The 25,316-nt window shown below is 37.7% G+C and overlaps 1 protein-coding gene across 2 annotated transcripts in view; it reads right to left on the reverse strand.

Moving 5' to 3' along the window:
- Positions 1-10,768: 10,768 nt before the first annotated feature.
- Positions 10,769-25,316, reverse strand: part of ApepP (Aminopeptidase P) — a 79,156-nt gene continuing 64,608 nt past the window's right edge. For both annotated transcript variants that reach the window (XM_067156426.2, XM_067156425.2), the window contains exons 12-13: positions 12,413-12,588; positions 10,769-11,339 (exon numbers count right to left, since the gene is read on the reverse strand). In XM_067156426.2, coding sequence (XP_067012527.2) covers positions 11,220-11,339; positions 12,413-12,588 — 296 coding nt within the window. In that variant the 3' untranslated portion in view covers positions 10,769-11,219. The remainder of the gene's footprint in view (positions 11,340-12,412; positions 12,589-25,316) is intronic.

Consider the following 25,316-nt stretch of genomic DNA (forward strand, 5'->3'; position numbering starts at 1 on the left):
CATGACATTCCTCCCCAAAAACATCCATTCTTTATACTAAAGTTACAAAAATGATTACAGACATGGTAAATAGAAGACTGAAAAATCTGTACAAAAATCTATATATATAAAAAATAAGAGTTTTGCCCACATATTACTCAGAATTTAAAAAGAATATTATTTCTGTATCGCTTGTGTCAACTGTAACAAGAAAATACATTTTTAAAATTTTCTGTCATCTCTGTCTGTACGGGCATCACGAGAAAATGGCTGAAGGGAATTTAATAAAAATCGGTATGTAGTCAGGAATGAGACAATACAATGTAGGCTATCAATAATTTTATTCATGCTGAGTGAAATGGTAGTTTAGAGGAAGGTCTAAAATTGAATTCTCAAATATTTATGTTAGTATTGGTCCTATCAATAAATAACATAACTGAAGTTAATTAGAATTGAATTTCCAATCATTTACGTGATACATTTTTACCATACTGGTTATGATAACAGAGATAGAGTATTCATGAATTTCCATTTTTGTTGCTAAGTCCATATCAAAACCGAACCACGAGAAAATGAGCAAAAAGAATTTACGTACTACGGTCTAGGCTATAAATAATTTTATTCAAGCTAGATGCAATGGCAGTTTAGAGGAAGGTACCTAAAATTTAATTTTTTTAATTTTTGTGGTCCTGTCAAAAAAGTATGAGAAAGGAAAGTAATAAAGAATACAAGTTCCAATCATTTATGTCTTATACAGTTTTACCATATTAACTATGATAATACAATTCATGAATTTATACTTTAGTTGCTTAGTCCAAATCAAAGCCGAGCATTGCCAACATAGAAATATTGTTCAATCGTGTTAACTGGTGATGGTTATTGTCATAACTGTCTTAACCACAAGGGAAGTTATGAAGTGATTACGAAAAATGAGAAAACAACGTAAAGGAACGATCACTTGAAGAATAAGACAAGAGAGAGTCATGAAAGGAAGAAAGGATTGCTTGTACATTAGTTGCTCTAATATTCCAGAATCGGAAGAAAACTAAATGTGAAGGCCTACAATATCGAAAGCTCATAAAACTGATCAACAATAACACTATACTGCCCACTGCTGTGATGTGAGTTGTCTCTTCAGCTGTCACTCATCTCCAGTAGATGGGATTACCGCTGCATCCCAAGTAAAACAGCTCGCCTGAATATTGGCGCAAAGCAGCTGGGGAGTGAGATAACTTTGCACAACGGGTTCTACAGTAAATATATAGAAACGAAATCTTAAGACATTATAAACAATTACATCAGATTTCGACAAAGAGCAGTTCACATTCTAACTGGGTGACACAACGCGAGATTTGAAAGTTTATTATTTCTAGTAAAGAAAAGGACCAAACTGTGACAACACAGAAAGATTATCAAGGTAGTTAGAGTAAGAGGCAAGTGTCACGTGCAGAGGTCTCCCCACCACGCTTGGCTGCAAGTGATGTCATCGAAATCCAAACATCTCAGCGCCTTGTCCTTTGTACGAGGTATTACACAACTGTGAGCAAATCTGTTTTAACCACAAATTAGAGATAAGAGAACTTTACTCATATTTTAACCCCACCTCAGAAAAGGTATTCCACTGGTACATTAGAATAATATGAAATCAAATACAATGTGAATCAGGTAGCATTTCTAAAATATTGATAAGGTCCGTATAAAAGGTTGTAACAATGTTAAGAGTGTGATCCCGGTGGAACGGCCAATCCATACGTTCATGTTTCTAACACGTAAGTATGACAACAATAACAAGGGGCTGTAATTATTACAGAGTTGAACATTTGCTGCTCCTGATTTGAGGAGGAGATCCTTATTTTCCTCTGCTGTTTAATATTTTTAGAAAATGATTCTTTGTTTAAAGTCTGTTTGGAGGTTGAAGTACTGGGTTGCAATTATGTGTTGAATCGGATACATTTGCTGCATTGGATTTTTTCACTTTTTCTTGTTTTTCAGAATCGTCAAACTTACACATGAGACTGACCACTTCTTTCTTTGTATCTCTCTCTATTAATCTCTGACTTCTTGCACTGTTATAATATTAATTGTTACATTTAGCACAAGGCAACTTCAGATGTGGAATAGTGTTTGATTTCAGCTTTCTTCTAGAGATTAACTGAAGTAACTTTGACTTCAAATCTCATCTCTTTGTATGGTTTTATCACATGAAATAAATACACATGGTTTCTTTTACACCACAGATATATTACTATCATGTACTATTAGCTCCTAGCTTCTGCGTGCACAGCGATTCTTATTCAAACTACATCCACCTCGTTCAGGGCAGCTTCAGCGTGAGGTTCCAATGTGACGTCACAGTTCCGCTTTGTTACTGTGCATCTCTCCCGTGATACCTACCTCCTCTTATACATACCTTGGAAAGTTACAAACGATAGGACAAACACAATGACAGTCAAGGTAATACCCATCAACTGCTGTTCCGTAAAGAAAATTCAAAATGATAGAGAACTGGTTTGCGTAATACACGTGTAAATAACGTATCGGATAACAGTCGTTAACTCGTTAAAAATAAGGCTGAGTAAATAATTACTGAATTTTAATGCTAACTACTGCAAGTAAGTAAGGATGGAATACACCTCAAGATATGGCAGAGTGCATCATTGATTTCAGAGGTTAGCTTATATTTTCTCGTGTCAGTTAAATTTCAGAAAGGCTATTATCATATAAATTTATAGCCTGAAGGGTATTTCTCTACTGGCGCTAGAAATTTGTATTCGTGATAAATACAGTTAGCTTAGGTGACGCTGTTTGAATAAGAAAACTGAAATGTTTGCCACAAAATGCAATAGATCATCTTCGGTATGGTATAGTTTTCTCACTATGGACATTTGCGAGCTCTCTCGTTGACATTGGAAGGTGATGTTGGAGTCGATTAGTAATACCCGTTGACTGCCGTTCTCTAGAGAAATTTGAAATGAAAGAGGATAACACGTTTTTTTTTACGTATGGAACACCTTGAGGTAGATAATCAGTAGAAGTGCACGTTACTTTCTAAGTACCACATCAGCTAAGGAGACGGAATGAAACAGGTGCAGGATACATGGCGACTGACTGGAGGTCAAGGGAAAGCTTAGGCTGTGGATAGGCGAGATAGGAGTAGCCAATGAGATAGCTTTATTTGAATGGCCACATGACCCAATGACGTACACATCGTCCAATCCTGATGTAGTGACAATCTAATACAGCTGCTTATAATCACATGGTTTACAATCATAAGTTCTAGAAATATATGTGAAAATTGTAACAAAATATATTACAATTTTCTTAATAAATGTGTAAATAACGTGGCTGATAGTAGTTGTTAACTCGTTAAAAATTAAGGTTGAAGTAAACAATCTCTTAATTTTGATGTTATATTACTGAAATTAAGTAAGAACGTGATTCACCTCAAGATAGGACAGAGTACATCACCGATTTCAGAGGATAGTTTATATTTTCTTGTGTCTAGTTGAATTTCGGAAAGGCTATTCCCATGTAAATTTTAGCGAGGAAGTTTTAATTTCTTCACATGCGTTTGAAATATGCTTCTCGTGATACATATACGGTTAGGTTAGGTGACTACAATAGAGTAAAATAATATATTATTATTGGTCCACCTTTTCAATACAAAATGAAAATTACATAGGGACTAGTTTCGACCTAGTAATAGGTCATCATCAGCCTGAAGTAAGTCAAAGATCGAAGAAAACATAAACAATGTAAACACAAGTACAGTCTCTTTAAAGGTACATACCAAGTGGGAAGTTGAGTAGAGATATATTAAAAATAATAACTCATCCAAATTGACGAAGCACTGAGCGGAATTTATGTAAAGTTCGGTGCGCCGTATATTATCAAAGACCACTGTGCACTAAATGATGCAATAAAGAAGAATAGTAGGTTGAATGCTGGCTTCTTCTTAGCTGTTGTATAATCGAAGAAGATTACGTCGTGTTTTATAAGGTATTGATAGACGTCAAAATACATGGATGTTGGAAGGCTCTTCAGTTTTTTTGAACATGGCAATAGTTGCGTGTGGAGGCTTAGGAAACCAGAGAAGCGTTATATTATGTTAAAAAATAGAGATCCTTAAAAAAGTCCCGTGCGTTGTATAAATTGTGGAAATGGAAATCGAAAAAACTTGGTTCTTAAGCGATAATGTTGTTCATTCAGAGATCGATTGAAAATAAAGAATCGTAACATAGTCTTCTCAAGATGTTCATAAACCAGAATTAATAGACGATGCGAAGTATGATGCTAGGAGAAAGCTCTTCTGCTTCTGGAATCTTGAAGGACGATGGATGTTTCACGAGGTGGAGCAACATATATGGAGTTAAATAAAGGTGGAAATAAATTCGCAGTTCAATGCGGACCATAAATTTGATTCTGAATAAAAGACAGTAAGATTTTTTTTAAATATGTCAAAAGGAAAACTCAAGCGTGATGTGATGAGCTGAAGAGAGAAACGGAGGTAGGAAAGGATCAAAGGAAATTTTGAGGAGGTGAGGGAAGAAAAATGAAGGCAGGAGAAGAATATATAATTTTTTTTAAGCTGAAGAGAGAAACGGAGGTAGGTAAGGATGAAAGGAATTTTTTTTTGAGGAGGTGAAGGAAGGAAAATAAAGGTCTGAGTTTTTTTTTTTTTTTTTTTAGCTGAAGAGTGAAACGGAGGTAGGTAAGGATCAACGGAATTTTTTTTATCTGAAGAGAGAAACGAAGGTAGGTAAGGATCAAAGGATTTTTTTATTTAGCTGAAGAGAGAAACGAAGGTAGGTAAGGATCAAAGGATTTTTTTTTTTTTGAGGTGAAGGAAGGAAAATAAAGGTCTGAGATTTTTTTTTTTTTTTTTTAAGGTGGGGCTGAGGGATGTGGGAATATGGAAGAATGATTAAGAAAAGTGCTAAAAATAGAATGAACAATCGGACCTTTAATATTAGATTTTGATTGTCTGAAAAGTTGAATTAGCAGGTCAAAAAGAATGTTTGATTTTTCGGAAATGTCATTGAGATTGAAATATTGGTCTAAATTTATAAAGCAATTCTCTGTTATGTTAAGGAGGGGTCCTTTATTCATAATTTTGAGAATTGTCATATCTTGTTTAATGTCAGTAAATTTATGATTACAATCATTCATGTGCTGACCAACTGCAGAAAATTTATTGTGTTTTTGGGCATTGACATGTTCAAGGTATCGTATTTTAAAGTTTCTTCCTGTTTGTCCGATATAAGAAGAATTGCAGCTGTTGCATTTGAACCTATATACACCAGATTTTGAAAAAGGGTCAGTTCTATTAATAGATGATGAGTTGTGTAAGACATTAGCGTTATTATTGTTGGTTTTGAAGGAGATTTTAACATCATGTTTTTTAAAAACGTTAGTGACCTTGTAAATATCTTTATTGAACGTGAAGGTAGAAAATGAAGAAATTTTTGGTTTTTCTTTTTCAGAGTGGTTAAAGGACGATGTTGGTATTTATTGATAATACTTTCAATGAAAGAACTATTGTAACCATTGAGTTTTGCGATCATACGGATATTGTTCAATTCTTTTTTAAGATCACATTCTGACATTGGGACCGTATAGGCTCGATGAACCATACTATTATAAGCAGCTCTTTTATGGATTTGTGGATGATAGGAAACTTGATGAATAGTGGAAGATGTTTGGGTAGGCTTTCTGAAGATGTTGAATTTTAAGGAATATAGATGCCTAATGATGGTTAAGTCTAAAAAATTTATTCTTTGTTCAGATTCAGATTCAAGCGTAAATTTTATGTGTGGGTCGATATTATTAAGGCTGATAAGAGTAGAAGCTGCGTCTGTTGTGCTTTCATCTAGAATTACCAAAGTATCATCAACATATCTAGCCCAAAAAAGAATATTAATGAAGTTATTATTATTATCAATTTTAGTATGTTCTAAAAAATCTAAGTAGATTTCAGCTAGGATGCCCGAAGCCGGCGATCCCATGGCCAAACCTTCCTGCTGGTAGATAATACCGTCAAAAGTGAAATAGTTATTGTTTAAAACCAATTTCAGGATAGACATAAAGTCTTGTATTTCTAAAGCACTTAGGTGACTGTATTTGCCTAAATTGTTTTCAATTATAGGGTATAATTTAGAGGTTTGAATACTAGGATACATATTAACAACGTCAAAAGAGTGAAGGGAATGGTTAGGTTGGATATGAAAGTTATTAAGATTCTCGATCAACTCTGTAGTATTTTTAATAGATTTTTTAGACAAAAAATGATAATATCTTCTTAGAAACTTTTGAATGAATTGAGAAGCATTATAAAGAGGACTTGGTCTATATTCCTTAAAATTCAACATCTTCAGAAAGCCTACCCAAACATCTTCCACTATTCATCAAGTTTCCTATCATCCACAAATCCATAAAAGAGCTGCTTATAATAGTATGGTTCATCGAGCCTATACGGTCCCAATGTCAGAATGTGATCTTAAAAAAGAATTGAACAATAGCCGTATGATCGCAAAACTCAATGGTTACAATAGTTCTTTCATTGAAAGTATTATCAATAAATACAAACATCGTCCTTTAACCACTCTGAAAAAAGAAAAACCAAAAATTTCTTCATTTTCTACCTTCACGTTCAATAAAGATATTTACAAGGTCACTAACGTTTTTAAAAAACATGATGTTAAAATCTCCTTCAAAACCAACAATAATAACGCTAATGTCTTACACAACTCATCATCTATTAATAGAACTGACCCTTTTTCAAAATCTGGTGTATATAGGTTCAAATGCAACAGCTGCAATTCTTCTTATATCGGACAAACAGGAAGAAACTTTAAAATACGATACCTTGAACATGTCAATGCCCAAAAACACAATAAATTTTCTGCAGTTGGTCAGCACATGAATGATTGTAATCATAAATTTACTGACAAGATATGACAATTCTCAAAATTATGAATAAAGGACCCCTCCTTAACATAACAGAGAATTGCTTTATAAATTTAGACCAATATTTCAATCCCAATTTCAATCTCAATGACATTTCCGAAAAATCAAACATTCTTTTTGACCTGCTAATTCAACTTTTCAGACAATCAAAATCTAATATTAAAGGTCCGATTGTTCATTCTATTTTTAGCACTTTTCTTAATCATTCTTCCATATTCCCACATCCCTCAGCCCCACCTTAAAAAAAAAAATAAATAAAAAAAAAAATTCTCAGACCTTTATTTTCCTTCCTTCACCTAAAAAAAAAAAAAAAAAAAAAAAAATCCTTTGATCCTTACCTACCTTCGTTTCTCTCTTCAGCTAAATAAAAAAATCCTTTGATCCTTACCTACCTTCGTTTCTCTCTTCAGATAAAAAAATTCCGTTGATCCTTACCTACCTCCGTTTCACTCTTCAGCTAAAAAAAAAAAAAAACTCAGACCTTTATTTTCTTTCCTTCACCTCCTCAAAAAAAAAAAATTCCTTTGATCCTTACCTACCTCCGTTTCTCTCTTCAGCTTAAAAAAAAAAATTATATATTCTTCTCCTGCCTTCATTTTTCTTCCCTCACCTCCTCAAAATTTCCTTTGATCCTTTCCTACCTCCGTTTCTCTCTTCAGCTCATCACATCACGCTTGAGTTTTCCTTTTGACATATTTTAAAAAAATCTTACTGTCTTTTATTCAGAATCAAATTTATGGTCCGCATTGAACTGCGAATTTATTTCCACCTTTATTTAACTCCATATATGTTGCTCCACCTCGTGAAACATCCATCGTCCTTCAAGATTCCAGAAGCAGAAGAGCTTTCTCCTAGCATCATACTTCGCATCGTCTATTAATTCTGGTTTATGAACATCTTGAGAAGACTATGTTACGATTCTTTATTTTCAATCGATCTCTGAATGAACAACATTATCGCTTAAGAACCAAGTTTTTTCGATTTCCATTTCCACAATTTATACAACGCACGGGACTTTTTTAAGGATCTCTATTTTTTAACATAATATAACGCTTCTCTGGTTTCCTAAGCCTCCACACGCAACTATTGCCATGTTCAAAAAAACTGAAGAGCCTTCCAACATCCATGTATTTTGACGTCTATCAATACCTTATAAAACACGACGTAATCTTCTTCGATTATACAACAGCTAAGAAGAAGCCAGCATTCAACCTACTATTCTTCTTTATTGCATCATTTAGTGCACAGTGGTCTTTTATAATATACGGCGCACCGAACTTTACATAAATTCCGCTCAGTGCTTCGTCAATTTGGATGAGTTATTATTTTTAATATATCTCTACTCAACTTCCCACTTGGTATGTACCTTTAAAGAGACTGTACTTGTGTTTACATTGTTTATGTTTTCTTCGATCTTTGACTTACTTCAGGCTGATGATGACCTATTACTAGGTCGAAACTAGTCCCTATGTAATTTTCATTTTGTATTGAAAAGGTGGACCAATAATAATATATTATTTTACTCTATTGTAATCACAGTTCAATACGGATCTATCATTATGAAACTTATTTCTTTTAATTAGGTTAGGTGACGCCGTTTGAAGGAGAAAACTGAAATGTTTGCCACAGAAGCCTCTGGAATGATACCGTATTCCTCTGAATCCAAGACAACAACCTTTTTCTCAGAATCTCATGTGAAAAATCCAGGGTCGTCTTGCATTTGCGGCCTAACAGTAATGAATTCCGCTGGCAACTACTGCAGTAACCACGCTACTTCGTTTAACCCCTCCACGCACGCAAAACTCGTTGACAGTAAACGATTGTCTCTTTATTATACATCGCTATCCATGGTGACAGGTTGTCACAACAATAAAATAATGCGCCCATAGTTTCTACTGGTGGCGTCACCAATGCATTAAAGAGATCAGCTCTCTTCTCATCAATCCCCACCATTCTATGTCCATTTCTTCTCACCCTCCCGACAAGCTCATTTCAGCTTCCCACCTTCATCAGGAGGGTAGACATTAACACTAACAGAGGGGCTATCCTCCGTAATACATCTTCATTCTTCATGTGGGAAGACTAGGATATGAAGAAAGCTGGATAACACAGGCCAGGAGAAGAGATAAAGATGAATAAAGGTGCTAAAAGCCCAGGAACAAAGCACAAACACAAGGGAAGGCCAACTGTTCAGCATAAGTAATGAAAAGGAACAAACAAATAAGTGGCAAATAAAGTCAAATATAAGAAGAGGGAAACATGAAAAGAAACACACAATAGGATAAACCAGTCAGTGTGAAAGGACGGAGCAAAAGATGAGACAAGTACATCATGTAGGACAGGGACAATCTCTACACCCTCATACACTGTCTTCATCCACTTTCTGTTGCTCCGTACTTCCAAAACAACCATCAATGTACTCATGTTCCTAACTGTCCACCTCCGTAGCATAACAGTGTTATTAGCTGCCATCCTCACGGGACCCGGGTTCGATTCCTGGTACTGCCAGAAATTTAAGAACGGTAGGAGGGCTGGTATGTGGTTAAAATAGTACAAGCAGCTCACCTCCATTGGGGGTATGCCTAAAAATAGAAGAGCTGCACCACCTCAGTATAAGGACAAGAGTTTACTTTATGTTCCCAACTTTCTACATCCAATTTGATTGTTTCCATTTCAAACATAAGTCAGCTTGCTTCTAACACTGCAATAGCTTTCAAGGTGATAGAACTTCTTTCACGCCATCTCTGTCAATTATCAATATGTTCAGCAAACAGAAATGTTGACATACATTAGGCTCTTCAAGAAAATATTTCTTTTGTATTGGTCTGCCAGATGAGAAACTTGTGGGAGATGTTCAATATGATGGATAGATCAAGTAGGGGAGAAAACTAACTGGATGATGAGTCAGGTACTGTGTGAAGCAGAAAGGCAGTTGAATGGTTAAGACACCAACTAGCAACACCGAAAGGTGGAATGATGATCAAGAGCTACAACAAATGATAATATAGCTGAATTTAATAATTCCTGGGCTGTAGGAGGTCCAGTAAAGCCACCGGGGACTGGAATCTCCAGGCTGGGTATAGGAGCTTTCCTAAGAAATAACGAGAGAAACTTTCCACACGCTGCCAGCCTGTTGAGGGTAAAAATCTGAACCTACAGTGAAAACATGATGCACATGACAACACTATTTCTCCTTAAGTTGTGTACCTTTCATGGAAGAAGTTGTATGAAATATCCTAAAAAATGTAAGACATTATCTAGAGGACGCTTGACCACTGAAAAGTACCGTGGTGCAGTTGTTTATGAAGTGGCAAAGATGCAATGTCCATTTCTAATAAGAAAAGCAATGTTCAATCTAATTCTAGCTGACGAGATGCTTCAATATATTCAAGTTGGAATGAAAATAAGTCTGAAACAACTGACTCAGCAGCTTGTGTAAGAATGTGGCATCTGTCAATGTTCTGTTGAGAGAGGTCTTAAAACACTCAGGCTGCATCCATATAAAGTGTCAGGCATATATAAATTAGCAGAACAGGTTAGACAAATCTTTCTGTACCAAAAATTGACCATCAGTTAAAATATACTGCTCCAAAGCATCACATCACGGCTCTCCTTGCCAAGGTCGCATGCATTGTCAGTCAAATGAGACCTGCTCCAGCCCATTAAGAGCATTAGGACTGCCCCTTTCTATGCATCGATAAAGCTAAAATACTAAAAAAATTCTAAATTTAAAATTAGAAATATTAAATGTTAGATTTAAAATACTGTAAATTACATTCTTAATTTTGAATTCCTATTTGATCCCATATAGAAGGCAATTCAGTCTTTTCTCATATCATAACTTTTATTCCAGAAAAAATATCACCACTATGACATTATTCTGATGCTAAAAAAGTTATTTGTACAAATCATTCTATTAAAATTCAATATTAAGTCCTCCATATGCCCATATTTTGGATCAGAGACATCTCAAGCTTGAATTCTGAATGACAAAAATATTTAACATGTAATGGCAGGTAAAATATTTCAAAAGTTTATGATAATTCATTCACCTAAATTCCGAGAATATAAAATGTGTTCCTTCTGTACGTAAATAGACAATCACGTATGCCTCTGAGGACATGAAAAGAAATATCTAAAAAATATCTGACATCATAAGGAAAATATGTATGTAAACTCTCATGAAGCAAAACAAGAAAAACTTATACTACTGCTACAAAAACACTGCCACCACAAGTAACAGCAGAGAGAAACAAGATACCATATTACATATTTCAAACAATGGGTTCAGTCTCACGAAAGAGCCAATCGTAGGCTTCATTTTGGTGCTGTTTCTTTAGGAGAGAACCAACCTTCTCTCGGCACTCTTTGTGATAATCATTCAGATACGAAACCTGCAACAGACCAACAACCAAATTAAACTACTAAATAATTATAAGTAATGGAAAGGAACAAACAAACAAACAAACAAACAAACAAACAAACAAACAAACAAACAAACAAACAAACAAACAAACAAGTGCCAAATTAAGTCATATGTAGGAATACAGGAACATGAAAAGTGACACACAAACGCTATGATGGGTCAGCATGGGAAGAGGGAACAACTAGTATTGCAAATTAGATGTAAATAAATAAACTTTACAACATATACAGTACAGATCAGTGTGAACGCCAGAAAACGCTGTGTATGACGTACGGAGACAGCTAATGTTACTTTCATGTTCTTTTCCAAGTTTTTATGACGCTGAAATGCAACTTTTCAGCATACCGTAACAAAAGCCCTGCTATCTTCTTCATTCTCACACACTAGCCCATGTTTGCTTTATTTGCTTAGGGAAGTTGCCGCTTCGATTCCAACACCTTTATTCGCCATGTGATGGGGAAGCCTTCATTTCGTTTCTCTCACAAGCACCAAATAATTTGCTGCTCAAAATAATGAAGCCTCCTCTTCTGAGGTCCTCTGAAAGATTTGAGAGATGAACTGGCGTTCTTTAACTTCTCTTTTATTTGATGTCTGGATTCATTTTAGATCGCAGTAATGGTGAATGTTCATATTTATTTTGTTTGTATTTACAAATGTTTAATGCTATAGATTGTACGTTGTGTTATTAATTATTCAAATTTAATTTTGTTATTTTTTTATGTAGTTAAACTTTGTCCTTGTGGCAATCCAGAATGTCTGCCCATATTTTCACTCAGCTTATCCCAGGTTTCAAGCTAAAACCGTCAGCTGCATATGCAGCCATTCTGATGTCAGCGATCTTTTGCATGACAGGCAGCCAAATACTATGCAATGTAAAAACACTGGCCTTGAACGGGCGTAAGTTTTCCTTGAACTGTGATTTTAAGAATTAAGAACTCGGGGGAAAAAAAGTAATCTTATATTCATGAAAATATGGCATATAGCTTACTTCTACACAATTTAATCTATGATAATTACACACTAACTATTCAATGCACTTACCTCTTCTTCGGTCAGCAATGTACGATCCAACATTTTAGTTTGGATGGGAACCAAGGTGATAGTTTCAAATGTAAGGTACCCACGGTCCTGGAAGTTGTGCGGAGCTGAAGATGGAATAATTCGAACAATATTCTCCAGTCGGATGCCAAACTTTCCATCCTCATAGTAACCAGGTTCTGATGAAAATAAAACCAAATATGTTTGAAACCAGAAGCAGAAATCTGTTGAGATTATTACTGACCACGTATCTTAAATTTTAAAAATAAATAATGTTCAAAAACTTCCATTGTTTTACAGACGAAATGTAATATTTTATTTTAAAAACAATTACAGAGAATTATAATTTTCATAATTATCCACAAAAATTTTAATTAGACATTTCTTAACACACTGAGTGCCTCGCCTTTTTCTCAACCCTCGGTACAAAAACCCAGGCATTTTATACACAATTTTTGTGAACATATTCAAAAACCATTACCAGATTCTGAAAGAATGAGGATTAAGGAAGTTTTATAAGTGTTCAGTGGTGGTGGTGATGATTATTGTTTTAACAGGAAGTACAACTGGGCAACCATCCTCTATAAGTGATCAGTATCAACACCATTATTTATATTTTCAAAATATATTTGGAGAAAAAGTGAAATTATGATGGGGAAAAAAATCTGATTAATAGCACAATTTTGTTGGAATTATTGATCAATTTTTCTATGGATAGAGAAAAGGCCTACGATAGTGTTATAAGAGATAAGATCTGGGAGTGTCTGAGGAAAAGAAATGTGCCTGAAGGATGAGCAAGGAAAATTCGGATGTTGTAATAAGACTGTACTAGCTGTGTACAAATTGGGGAAGGTCAATCATCATGGTTTGGGACCAAGTGGAGTTTGGCAAGGAAATGCACTGTCCCCACTACTGTTCATCACTGTCGTGGACAAGGAAAAGTTAGGTGAACTGAATGCAGTGGCCATTGCTGATGATATCATGATTTGGGGTGAAACAGAAGAGGAAGTACAGACCAGACTCAACGTATGGAAATCCCAGTTCCAGGAATATAACCTCAACATCAGAGAGACCAAGACAGTGGTGATGGCAGTCAACAGAGAAGGGCGCCCAGCAAGTGTAAAACTAGGAGACCACCAGTTAGAGTGTATGGACAGTTTTCCCTACCTTGAAATTTTAATCTCCCGTGATAATTTGGTCAGAAAGGAAATTACAAACAGAGTGCAAAAGGGATCAGAATTCTACCAACAAGTAAGAACATTTTTATGGGATGACATGATTCCAAAACAGTCCAAACTGATGATGTTTAACAGCTATTTCATACCAATATTGACCGATGGTATTGAAGCGTGCACCCTCACAAAAAGACATTCATCAAGAGTGTAAGCATCAGAGATGAAATTTCTTAAATCCACCATCCTGAAGACAAAGATGGACAAGTTAAGAAATGAAGAGATGAGGAAAAAAGCCCGAATAAAGACATCCCTATTAGACCGAATCGGCACATCCAGACTATGGTGGTACGGGCATGTGATGAGGATGGAGCCTACAAGAACAGCCAGAATAAATTTGGAAAGACAGGTGGAGGAAAAAGGACCTTCAGGAAGACCTAAAACCTTATGGATGGACATGATTAAGGTTGATCTAGTTACCAGAGGATGATGTTCTCCATGACAAACTGTACATGGACAGGAAGAAGTCGAAGAGGCTCATTAACATTACCCGGAAAATTGAAACTGTACAATGATGATGATGATGATGATCCATTTAAATTCTAGTTTAAAGAACTTGTGGTATATTTATGAATAAGTACAGACAAATGTGGAAAATGGTTACCTTAACCCTTTCCTGCCCATATTTTCACTCAGCTTATCCCAGGTTTCAACCTATTACTTAGGAAAATTTGAAGCTGAGCACACTGTTTCAGATAAAGTTAAATATATTAAAAACTATTGATCACAATGTATTCAAATTTTTCATAATATTAGAACACATCCCATCACATCCATTTCTCTATTCATTAAGTCATAATGTTGTTGATTCAAAACTCCACCCCCCCTACTGGTGATATTCGACACAGAGGTAGGCTGCATTTGTCACATTCTCATGTTGCCTGAATCCCTCGATTCTGGAATTGGAATGATGCCGATGTACCATATATCAGCTTTTATTTCCTCTGAGCAATTGTCTTCCCATCCTGTATCTATTTTACTGGAACGTGCCTGTTTGAATGCTGCATTGATATATATGCAATTGGCTATGTCACGGAATAGTTCGTCTCTTCCTAATATATGTAAAAATAATCTATTTCTTGTAATACTCTTTTGAAATTATGGACAGGTTCAACATCATGCATATAATCATTCGGAGTAACAAAACGTAACGTCTGTTTTTCCTGAAATGCCACGGCATCACCATCAGATCCGATTTCTCGATGTTCGTTTCCACTTACATCACTGTTATCACTAAAATGATCTTTGTTGATATCTTATTCACTCACTAAAAGTTCACCTCCACCCCTACTCAATCACTCTGTGTCGCTTTCTTTGTCTATATTCAGTTCAGTTTCAATATGCGCAGTATTCGATCCCACCATGTTTATGAACGAAACAGTTGACCCGCGCTTGCGGAAGTTCAAGTTCGTAGCCTAGGCAACATCAAGACAAATTATCGCTCTTTTATTTCCTAACACTTGCAGATTGTACCAAAGAGAATGAGTACTGCGAGTTCATAAAAGCCTTATAAACACTTCGCTGCCGGAAAAAAAAAAAAAAAAAAAAAAAAAAAACTATCACACAGAAAGCAGACGTGTGCAGATAATGCAGCCGGACACTTTCGGGCGCTAAGGACCAGAATGATTCTCTAACTAGCCAACAGATGGCAACACAAATCAATATCAAAGAAAAAATCTAGTGAGCACATCCAGAGTAACCCAAACCTGAGTTCTAGTTGTACACATGAACCTGTAACACAGGAAACTTGTCCCTGCCCTATACTCATGAAACACGAGCGTTTCATAAGACCGAAGTCAAGGTTGAGTGTGGGCTTCAATGTGTTAAAGGAACCAAATATCTTTGTTAAATGTAAATTTTGTGCAATGTTTCTGCACACTGCACAAACACAGCCCAGTCTTACTTCAATAATGTGATAGAACAGACTGATAGAGCGGCAAGGAAACAACCATGGCCTTATTTAAGGTAGAGCAAACCATGGAAAACTACCTTTAGAGCTGCCAATGGAAGAGTTCAAACCCACCATCTCCTAAATGCGAGCTCACTGTTACACATCATCATCATCATCATCATCATCATCTTCTTCTTCTTCTTTATTTATTTATTTATTTATTTACTGCACAATACAGGACTTTGTGTCCCAATTACAGTGGCAACTATGACAGATAAGCTACAATTAACATGGTGAAACTTAATTTTATCTAATCTCCTATAAGATTGATATCAAATATGAAAGTATTTTTCTAAAGACTAAAGAATCTTAGGTTAATGCGGTGGGACAACACACGACAAAGTAAAATGATAAAATAAATGAAGCAATACATTATATTGCATAATGTTATATAATTTCACCTTACAATTTTCCCCTATTTCTAGGACTTCATACAACTGCGCGATGAAGTTCAGTTACAAACTCACGCAATGGCAACCTGAAGTCAAGGCCATTATTTTTCTGAATGGCACTGTTGAAGATACTGCAGAGTCTGTTTACCGGCGAGTTATCATGAGCACACGTCCTGGTTTTTTCATTTTAAAATGTTGTGTTATTTCTGGAATTAAAGCGAGGTACATGGAAATTTAGGAGAGAAAGTAATTTAGGATTATCAATAGCATAGTTTACAACTTTAAAAAGAAATTTTACTGCATCCTTCCGTCTGCAAATTTCTAAACTCTCCACGCCGAAATTTAAAAGGATATCACTGTAGGGTACCATACGGGGATAGCAGCCAGTATTTTATATTGTAAGTATTTTTAAAATCTTTTTTTGTAATTTTTCAATCTGATAAACATATGTTTGACACCTAGGGCTCCAAACGATGCTGGCATATTCTACTTTTGGTCTTACTATGGTATTGAACAGATGAATGCAAGTTTGTGCGTTTTTGAAGGGTTTTATATTCCTGATAATGATTCCTAGGGTCTTGTACGACTCAGCTACCACTTTCAGTATATGCGAATTGAATGTAAGCTCGTGGTCGAATAAAACCCCGAGGTCTTTCATCTCGCAAACCGATCGTAAATCACTGTCACCTAGCTTGTAAGTGTAGTGGACGGGAGGTTTCCTTCTGGTGAACGACATCGATACACATTTTTCTACATTTAAGTACAGTTTATTTTCAGTCGCACACTCCAGTACACTTTTCAAGTCTAGCTGAAGCTGTTCACAGTCGTTTATGTTGTCAATGGCTTTGAACACTTTGAAATCGTCAGCGTATAGCAGACAGCTGGAATATTTCACTTGTTCAAGCAAGTCATTGAAGAATGCGAGAAAAACTAAAGGGCCTAAATTTGACCCCTGAATTATTCCTGAATTTACAGGGTGTTCCCGAGAAGAATGTCTCTGGAAAGAAACGAACTGCTTCCTATCACCCAGATAGGAACTGAAAAAATGCAACAGTTGTTTTGAGAAACCGAACAGGTTTAACTTAGTAGAGCATCATGATTAATTTTATCGAATGCGAAATCTGTAAATACTACGTCCATTTGTCCGCCCATGTCAAGTTCTGTGGACACTCGCTGAGTGAAGTTAACCGAGTTTGTGACTGTAGAACGTCGTGAAAGGAAACCATGTTGTTTGTCTGATACAAGAGGTCTTAAGTATGTTGTTAGTCGATTACATAACATAAATTCGAAAACTTTTGCTATCGCGGATAAAATAGAAATAGGCTGGAAGTTGTTTATTAGTGTGGGATCCTCTGATTTAAGTATGGGGCACACTCGTGATAACTTCCAGACGGATGGAAGTATAGATGTTTTAATAATCAAATTATAAATAAATAGAAGTGGATGCTTAAGAACTTCTGAACAACCTTTTATCACATACGGTGGTACATGGTCTGGTCTTGCAGATGCTTTAGGTTTCAGCTTTTTAAGTGCTACTTCAACCTCTTCTAAAGCAAAGTTGTTAACATACAATGTATCGTTAGTGTAAGATGGAGCGTTAGGTATGCAATATTGTGCCTTATGCGGGGAATATACTGATTGGAAGTAATCCGCAAAACCTTCTACAATTTAATCTTTAGTATCTAGTACGTTATTTTCATATTTGTAAGTGTCGCAATCCCTACTATTCTTTCTCCTATTTTCAACGTATGCCCAGAAAGATCTAGTGTCATTGTTGATACCTTGTTCCACTGTCTCAATGTTTCAGATTTAATTTGAGCTCTCAAAATTTTATACTGACTATCATAATGTTCCGTAATGTGCTTCTGCTTTCTGTAATGTTCTTTTTCTTTCAATTTTCGAATTATGCTATCTGTAAACCAAATGGGGTATGTTTTGCCGTTACCCATTTTTTTCGTGGGAACCGATTCGTTTATAGCTGAATAAAGGTTGCCTAAAACAATCTACTGCAGCATCAACTTCAGTGCATTCATAGAGAGAGTTCCAATTCATGTCTCTAAGCCTCATGAACAGTCGTTTGTAGTTCGCTTTTTAAAAATTATATGAAGTCTGGGGGGTAGTGTTAGGTTTAGTCCGATGCAATGTAATTCGTAGCTCTATTTCTAAGGCCGTGGTGTACGTCCTCTGGCAGTAGCGGGTCTGTGCTCCTTGTGCATTCAATATTTGAAATATTTTGATTAGTCATTACTAAGTCTAAAGTTTTTCCGTTACAATTTGGAACTGAATTACATAAGAAGAGATTATGAAGATTAATAAAATTTCTTAATTGCTGACTTTGCGTATTTGTGTTCAAATCACTGTTCGTGTTACTTATTGCTGGTATGTTGAAATTACCGACAATGACGACATTACTGTTGTGTAGCTCGTAATGAGATTCTAGCCATCCAAATATTTCACTGTAGACAAATGATTTTGAGGAAGGTGGAACATACACAGTACCGAAATAGCATACCTTTCCTTGAATGACAACTTTCAGTAAGAGCCCCTCAAAACTATTTGTGACCTGTTCAGCCTTGAGCACAGTTAATCCTCTCCTGACAGCAGTGAGAAAACCCCCGCCCCTCCTAGTGCTACGGTCAGCCCTGTACACTCTGTACTGCTCACTACAGACCTCACTATCAAACACAGTAGAGTCCAGCCAAGTCTCTGTTAGGGTCACGAATTGATATTCATTGGACTGAATGTTCTGACTCAGTTTATCAAGTTTTGTTTTTAACCCGCGCACATTTTGATAATAAACATTAAGCCTAGTGTCGTCCATTAATTTACAGCTTATTTAGATCATCCTGGTTGTTAATAACAACTACGTTGGAACCCTGAGTTTTACGCATTTTAATGACTCCGTTTCTTACCCATATGTACGCACAGTCCTTCTCTCTGCGGATGACTCGGGCCTGGGCTAGCAGTTTTCTTCTCTGCGGTGACAGACTCTCGCTGATATAGATGACACCGTCGCCTGGAAGATTTGTGTGCCTGGTGGAGAGGTTTCTCTTCACTCGCCATCTTTCCATGAACAGATCTTTGTCCATTCGCCTTACCAGCTTCACTATAATTCCGCAGTGTTGTTGGTGCGGGGCTTTCGGGAGGCGATGACACGCGTCCACCATTTCATCTTTCAAATCTATGTCCAGAGCCCGTCGAATCTTCTTAACTGTGTCCAGTACAGTTTCGTTTTGGATATCAGGAACCCCCTGAATTTCAATTGTGTTCCTTCTTGAGTACATTTCCGCGTCATTCACTCGGCACTCTAGCGATTTTATTTTTTCCCTTAACTTGCAGTTTTCCTGAGTCAGGTTTTCTATGTGATCAAAACACTTATCGAGATCAGTTTAATGCTTTGAAATAAGCTGGGCCGTATCGTCCAACTTCTTATAACACAGTTCGAGTGAGTTCTCTAAATCAGTCCCTCTTGTCTTTTGGTCTTCCTTCATTTGCCGAATTTCTTCGGTTACTTCTTTTAGAAGAGAAAATATACTATCTAAGGATGGGATAGTGTTCCCCACTGATTTCTTCTTACTGCTGTCTCCATTTACACTACAACTTTCACTGCACCACACACTATATCCATTCAGCTTGTTCACACAATTCTTGTGGTACCACATTTTGCACTGAGCACACTGTACTTTAAGGGCTCTTCCCAGCTCCACTCCACATTGCTCGCAAGCGCCCTTTCTGCTATGTTCACAACAAGCTCTGGAATTAATACTCTTTCGGGATTCCCGATGAGTAAATTTGTGTTTTTCTTTAATAACTTCACAATAGATATCACACACTTGAACACGTCGTATGCGTACACTGAAAATCCCGCTGTTAAACACTTGAAATTACACACTTTCGAGGAGCTTGTTTTGTGCGTGCCACTCACTCAGACGCCATACTTCTTCTTCTTCTTCTTGGGTCATGCCTGCAAGGGGATGCTCGCAATCATTTTGGCTTAGGCATCATACTGATGCCTGATCCGAAGACAGCTGGTGAGGAAACCCAGAACAACTGATGTAGGTTTCCCAGCCATGAGATCCTCCTTCTGCCCGGGCCACGTCATCCACAAATTTTTTTCTGAATGATGAGGTGGAGCAGATCATACTTCTTACGGTGTCTAATCACATGATCACAAGAATACCATACAAGTAAGAATTTCCACTTTATGATACAGTGTATTAGCTTAAAACAACCTAACTAGCAGTACATGTTTCGTTCCTTAGGAACATCCTCAGCTAGTTTTTTCATGGCTTAGGTGAAGGAATTTTTACAAAGAATTATCTTCTTCATTAAAAACCATCTTAAAAAGCCCTCCTGATGGCCATGATCGTTAAGGCGTTGAAGTCTAAACGGTCTGACACTGTGGTTAGCTGATTCGCATCCCGTTGGTCAAAAGAAAATTTCACCATCAGAATGTTGGCCAGCAGGGTGGGGGAGGTGGTGGTATACAATTTATAATCACTAGATTGCGTACCAAGAGCTTGGATTAAATTCCAAACCTCTCCGCAGTGCTCATATGGAATTAAGGCACATGACGTTGTTGTTGATAGCAATTCGTCCGTCGGACTGAGACGTTAAGCCTTGAGCAGACCCCTTGGTGCTATTCAACAGGAGTAGTCTAAGTGCCGGCACTGGGTTTTACCTTCTCCCTTCCTAGTATCATATATCACGTCATTCATGTCATCTCATTAACTCCTCTGGTGAGGTTGACGTCAGAAAGGGCATCCAGTCATAAAAACCTGCCACGACAGATTCATCTCACCTAACCTCATACCCGACCCCATAGAGAAACGGGACAAGGGTCGGACAAACATTAAAAACCATCCTAAAACTGTACCTCAATTATACTTAAAGTGAAACTCAGGCGTGCCAACTTTCAAAAGTAAACAATCGGCAGTCTACGGCATATCGCGATATGTTACGACCCATCATTGATGATGCAACTTGCATCAACTGAAGAATATTTAGTATACTATACTGCTCTATACCTAATTTCTCTTTATTTCTGTATTTATCTATAGTGCATATATCTGCACACATGAATCTTCACCGTAACTGCCTTAGACCTCTTCAAAAATTGAGAACTAAATTATTTGCTTCAAGCTGCCTTCCCGTACAGGTTTTAAGGTGGGTTTCTTATTCCAGAATTCTTTTTCGGAATATAATGAACTGTCTTTTTTTCCTTGCAAACATGCTAAAAGTGTCTCACAGCCAGCACCGCTATGTAGAAATGATAAAATATAAAGCATTATATTACAGATTCTGTCATATTCAAGATCACCAAAAGCTGATTGCATTTGCCCTGGCAGTGCCCACTGAAAATCAATTCTCTCCAGCTTCTTAAAGAACGAGGAAAAACATAGCATTTTCAAACAATAAAGAAGTCTGCTCTCAAATCGGGAGGCAAGTAACTGCAATCAGGAGAGTGGGAGGAAGGACCAAAAATCGGGGGAGTTGGCACACCTGGAAACTATTCTAAAAGGGAAGGGGAGGGGAGGGGGCAATGTATGGGAATGGGGGAAGTTGAACGGGGAACTGCAGGTCGAGGAAAGGAAGACTAACTATGCTTAGACTGGCAAGGAACCGACAGGAAGCTGATTAACTGCAGTCTAATCACATGTCCGAAGTACGAGAGTCTTGATGGTGTTGATGATCTCCAACTCCTTTCCCGTCCATGTCAGAATGTTTTCATTTCATATTCAATCTACCCACCTGATCCAGAGCATACGGCGATAGCACGAAATTACACGAAATAAATTTCAATATTTAACACAAGTATAGCATCATCACATCTCACATGTCTGAAGTTTTGTCAAGGAAGCTTATGTCAGTGTCCATGATTCTGCTCTGTAGAAGAGGACTGAAAAGAAACAGCAACAGAGATGATGTTTGTTGTTTAAAGGGGCCTAACAGCTTGGTCATCAGCCCCTAATGGTACGAGGTGAATAAAATGAAAACTTAACACTTCAAAAAACCTTAAGTACTGTAATAAATTATCTAAAGAGGTCCAAAATCCAGGTAGCTGGCCCCTCATAATGATACTAGTCACTGTTAAAGCACAACCACGATGTTCCTCCTACAGTACAGTGGTATTAACCTCAGGTAACGTAGACTCATGGTACTTCTCGCATGGTGATACTAATCACAGGCAATGTAGACCCAGGGTATGTCACACACAATGGGCCCCAGGGGCTCTGAACTTTGGAGCGTGGGTTGGCGACCATGGGGCCCTCAGCTGAGTCCTGGCATTTCTTCCACTTACTTGTGCCAGGCTCCTCCCTTTCATCTCTCCTATCCGACCTCCCTTGGTCAACTCTTGTTCTTTTCCGACCCCGATGCTATTAGGTTTGCGAGGGCTAGGGAGTCTTTCATTTTCATGCCCTTCGTGGCCCTTGTCTTCCTTTGGCCGATACCTTTATTTTTCAAAGTGTTGGACCGCTTCCATTCCTTCTCTCTGATTAGTGTTATATAGGGCACCTGTATTCCCGTGGAGTTCCTCACTTAATGGAACTAATCACAGGCCATGTGTACTCATGGTGTTGCTCACATAATGCTACTTACCATAGGCAATGTAGACCCACTGCGTATCACACATTATGGTAATGCCCACAGGGAACATAAACCCCTGGTGTTTCTCACATAATGGTATTACTCTCAGGCAACACAGACCCATGGTTTTCATCACAGTGGTACTTACCACGGACGTCAGTAAAACCCATGTTTTTTCTCACAAAGTGGTACCAACCACAGACAACGTAGAGCCATGGTGTTCCTTATAAAATGGTACTACTCATACGTAATGCAGACCCATTCTGAACACAGTAGAACCGACCGGTGGAATGCACACAATGCCACTTATCACAAACAACGCCCAAACCTGTAATGTTTCTCGCATTATGGTACTGCTTCTACGTAACGTAGGCCCATGGTTTTCCTGGCAAGGTGGTACTTTAAGTCAAATAAATATTGAAGTTTATTTATTCCACCTGTTCTATAAACTTTAATATTTATTTGACTTCATTGTACATTTCAATATGGACCTAAACATGAGAATTATAACATGTAAGGTGGTACTAGTCGCAAGTAACGTCGACGTCGACCCATGGTGTTACGCACGTAAAGGTACTAATCACAAGTAATAACATGGTTCTAATATCACCCCTTGGTCACACCTTTTAGTCACCTCTTACGACAGGCAGGGGATACTCTGGGTGTATTCTTCGTCTGCATCCCCCATCCCCAGGGGTTCAAAAAAGAAGACATACTCTCAGGACTGTGTGGAGCTTAAAGAATGTGTTCTCACCCTCTCAATGCAGCACATAACTTCCAGGGATTGGTCCCAATCCTCACTGATTGAAGACCCACAGTAAGTCATCTTTACAGCACTGGAGAAATCTTCCTGCAACAAACATGCCTTGGCTGCTTCACCACGATGATGTACATGGTCTTTTTAGACATTCAGCCTCAACCCAAACTCCTCACACGCTGTCACAATATGATCCAGTAGCCTCTATAGTCCTTCTTGGCTATCAGCAATCAGCATGTCATCATCTACGATGGCCATTCAAAAAGAAATCAGCTGGAGGCTATAAAATTAAAACCGCTGAAAGGATCGTAATGCAATTGCCTGCGAAAGAAGGTGTGGTCCCTATAAGAGCAATGAGGTCTTAAACTTGCTGCTGAAGGGACATGAGTGCACACCACGTGCCGACAGAGCGAGCATGCACACACGCTGATCGTCCACTGCACCCAGTCATGCTGAAAACAGTGAAATGGAGGCTTCAAAAGAAGAGCAAGCGGGTGTAGGGCATTTCCTGATAGCAGAAGGAGTGTGGGGGAACGAAAATTCATCAAAGAATGGCACAAATGTACAGAGAGCACTGCATGTCCATTGCAAGTGTCAATGACATAAGCGATTAAGGGAAGGGCGCATGTCGTTGGCCAATGATGCACAGCCTAGAACACCACACCTCATTACCGATGCCATTGTTTATCAGGTGGATGCTCTCATTATGTAAGAAGGGCGAGTTACGGCGCAGAGGTCGGAGTGAACATCAGAAGTGTTCACATCATTATTATGGACAGATTGAAATTTCGTTAAAAGTGCACCCAATGAGTGCCTCACAGTATTCAACCAGCACAGGAAGCATGTTGAATGGACCTCACTCTTGAACATCTCCTGCGCTGTGCCAAGGAAGGGAATGAGTTCCTGTCACGAATGGTCACTGGAAACGAGGCAAAGCGTCATCACTTCGAACCAGAGTCAAACTATTTACTTCCGACACCGATGTCAAGCAGTACGTTGGGAACTGATATATGAAAATTTATTATAATAAGCTATGTTTTAACATTAAGGGATGTCCAGCCCCGCGGTGTAGGGGGCAACGCGTCCGCCTGTCACCCGGCGGCCCCGGGTTTGATTCCCAGCTGGGTCAGGGGTTTTAAATTGTACATTTTTAATTTCCCTGGGCTGGGGACTGGGTGTTTGTGTCATCCTTAATGTTCCTTTACACTTCCGCAATTTCCAAATACACGCAGGTTCATAACATATGGTGCAAAGTAGAGGCAAAAGATATTCTTAGGTCGATGCCCAGAATAAATATCATTAAAAAAGAAAAACATTAAGGGATCCATTATGGAATAATTTATCGACTGATAATTGTTCGAAATAAAGAAGAGGTTACCGTATAATCCCGCATACCACCTGCACGCTTTTCCCCAAAATATTGATTCTAAATCTTGGGTGTGGGTCGTATTCAAGCCATTCATTCACGTAAATATTTACTACGTCTACATGGAGTACTGAAATAGATTTGAATACGGGTATCATACTCAATATGCCACATGTAAACGGGCATTCAGGTCTTATTATGTTTTAGTTGTGTTCTAGAAAACAAGATGGAATTTTTTCTCAATACAGTTACAGTGGCATGTAAACGCAAAATGTAAGATAATGAAATATGGTAAATCAAAGAATATGGGTAAATATGTGGTAAATATGAAAGCCGCTGCTACGGATGCTCGATCGTCATTTGTTTCACAAGTGCTGCTGCCATGCTGGGTGCACGAATACTTGATCTCGCGGGACATCGTACTTTGAAAGGGTTGAGACAGTCGGTTGCGGAAGTCTACCTTGCTCACATTCAAATTCTGTATCTGTCCCGTGAAAGTGCTGTCTCAATAGTAAGCAATGGATTCAAAACAACATCTGCGGTCATTTACTGTGCGTAAGAAATTTGAAGTTGCAGGCGAAGCTGAAATATAGGGAAACTGTGCCATTGGCAGAAAGTACG

Source organism: Anabrus simplex, chromosome 12 (assembly GCF_040414725.1).
Source record: "Anabrus simplex isolate iqAnaSimp1 chromosome 12, ASM4041472v1, whole genome shotgun sequence".
NCBI classification, from domain to species: domain Eukaryota; kingdom Metazoa; phylum Arthropoda; class Insecta; order Orthoptera; family Tettigoniidae; genus Anabrus; species Anabrus simplex.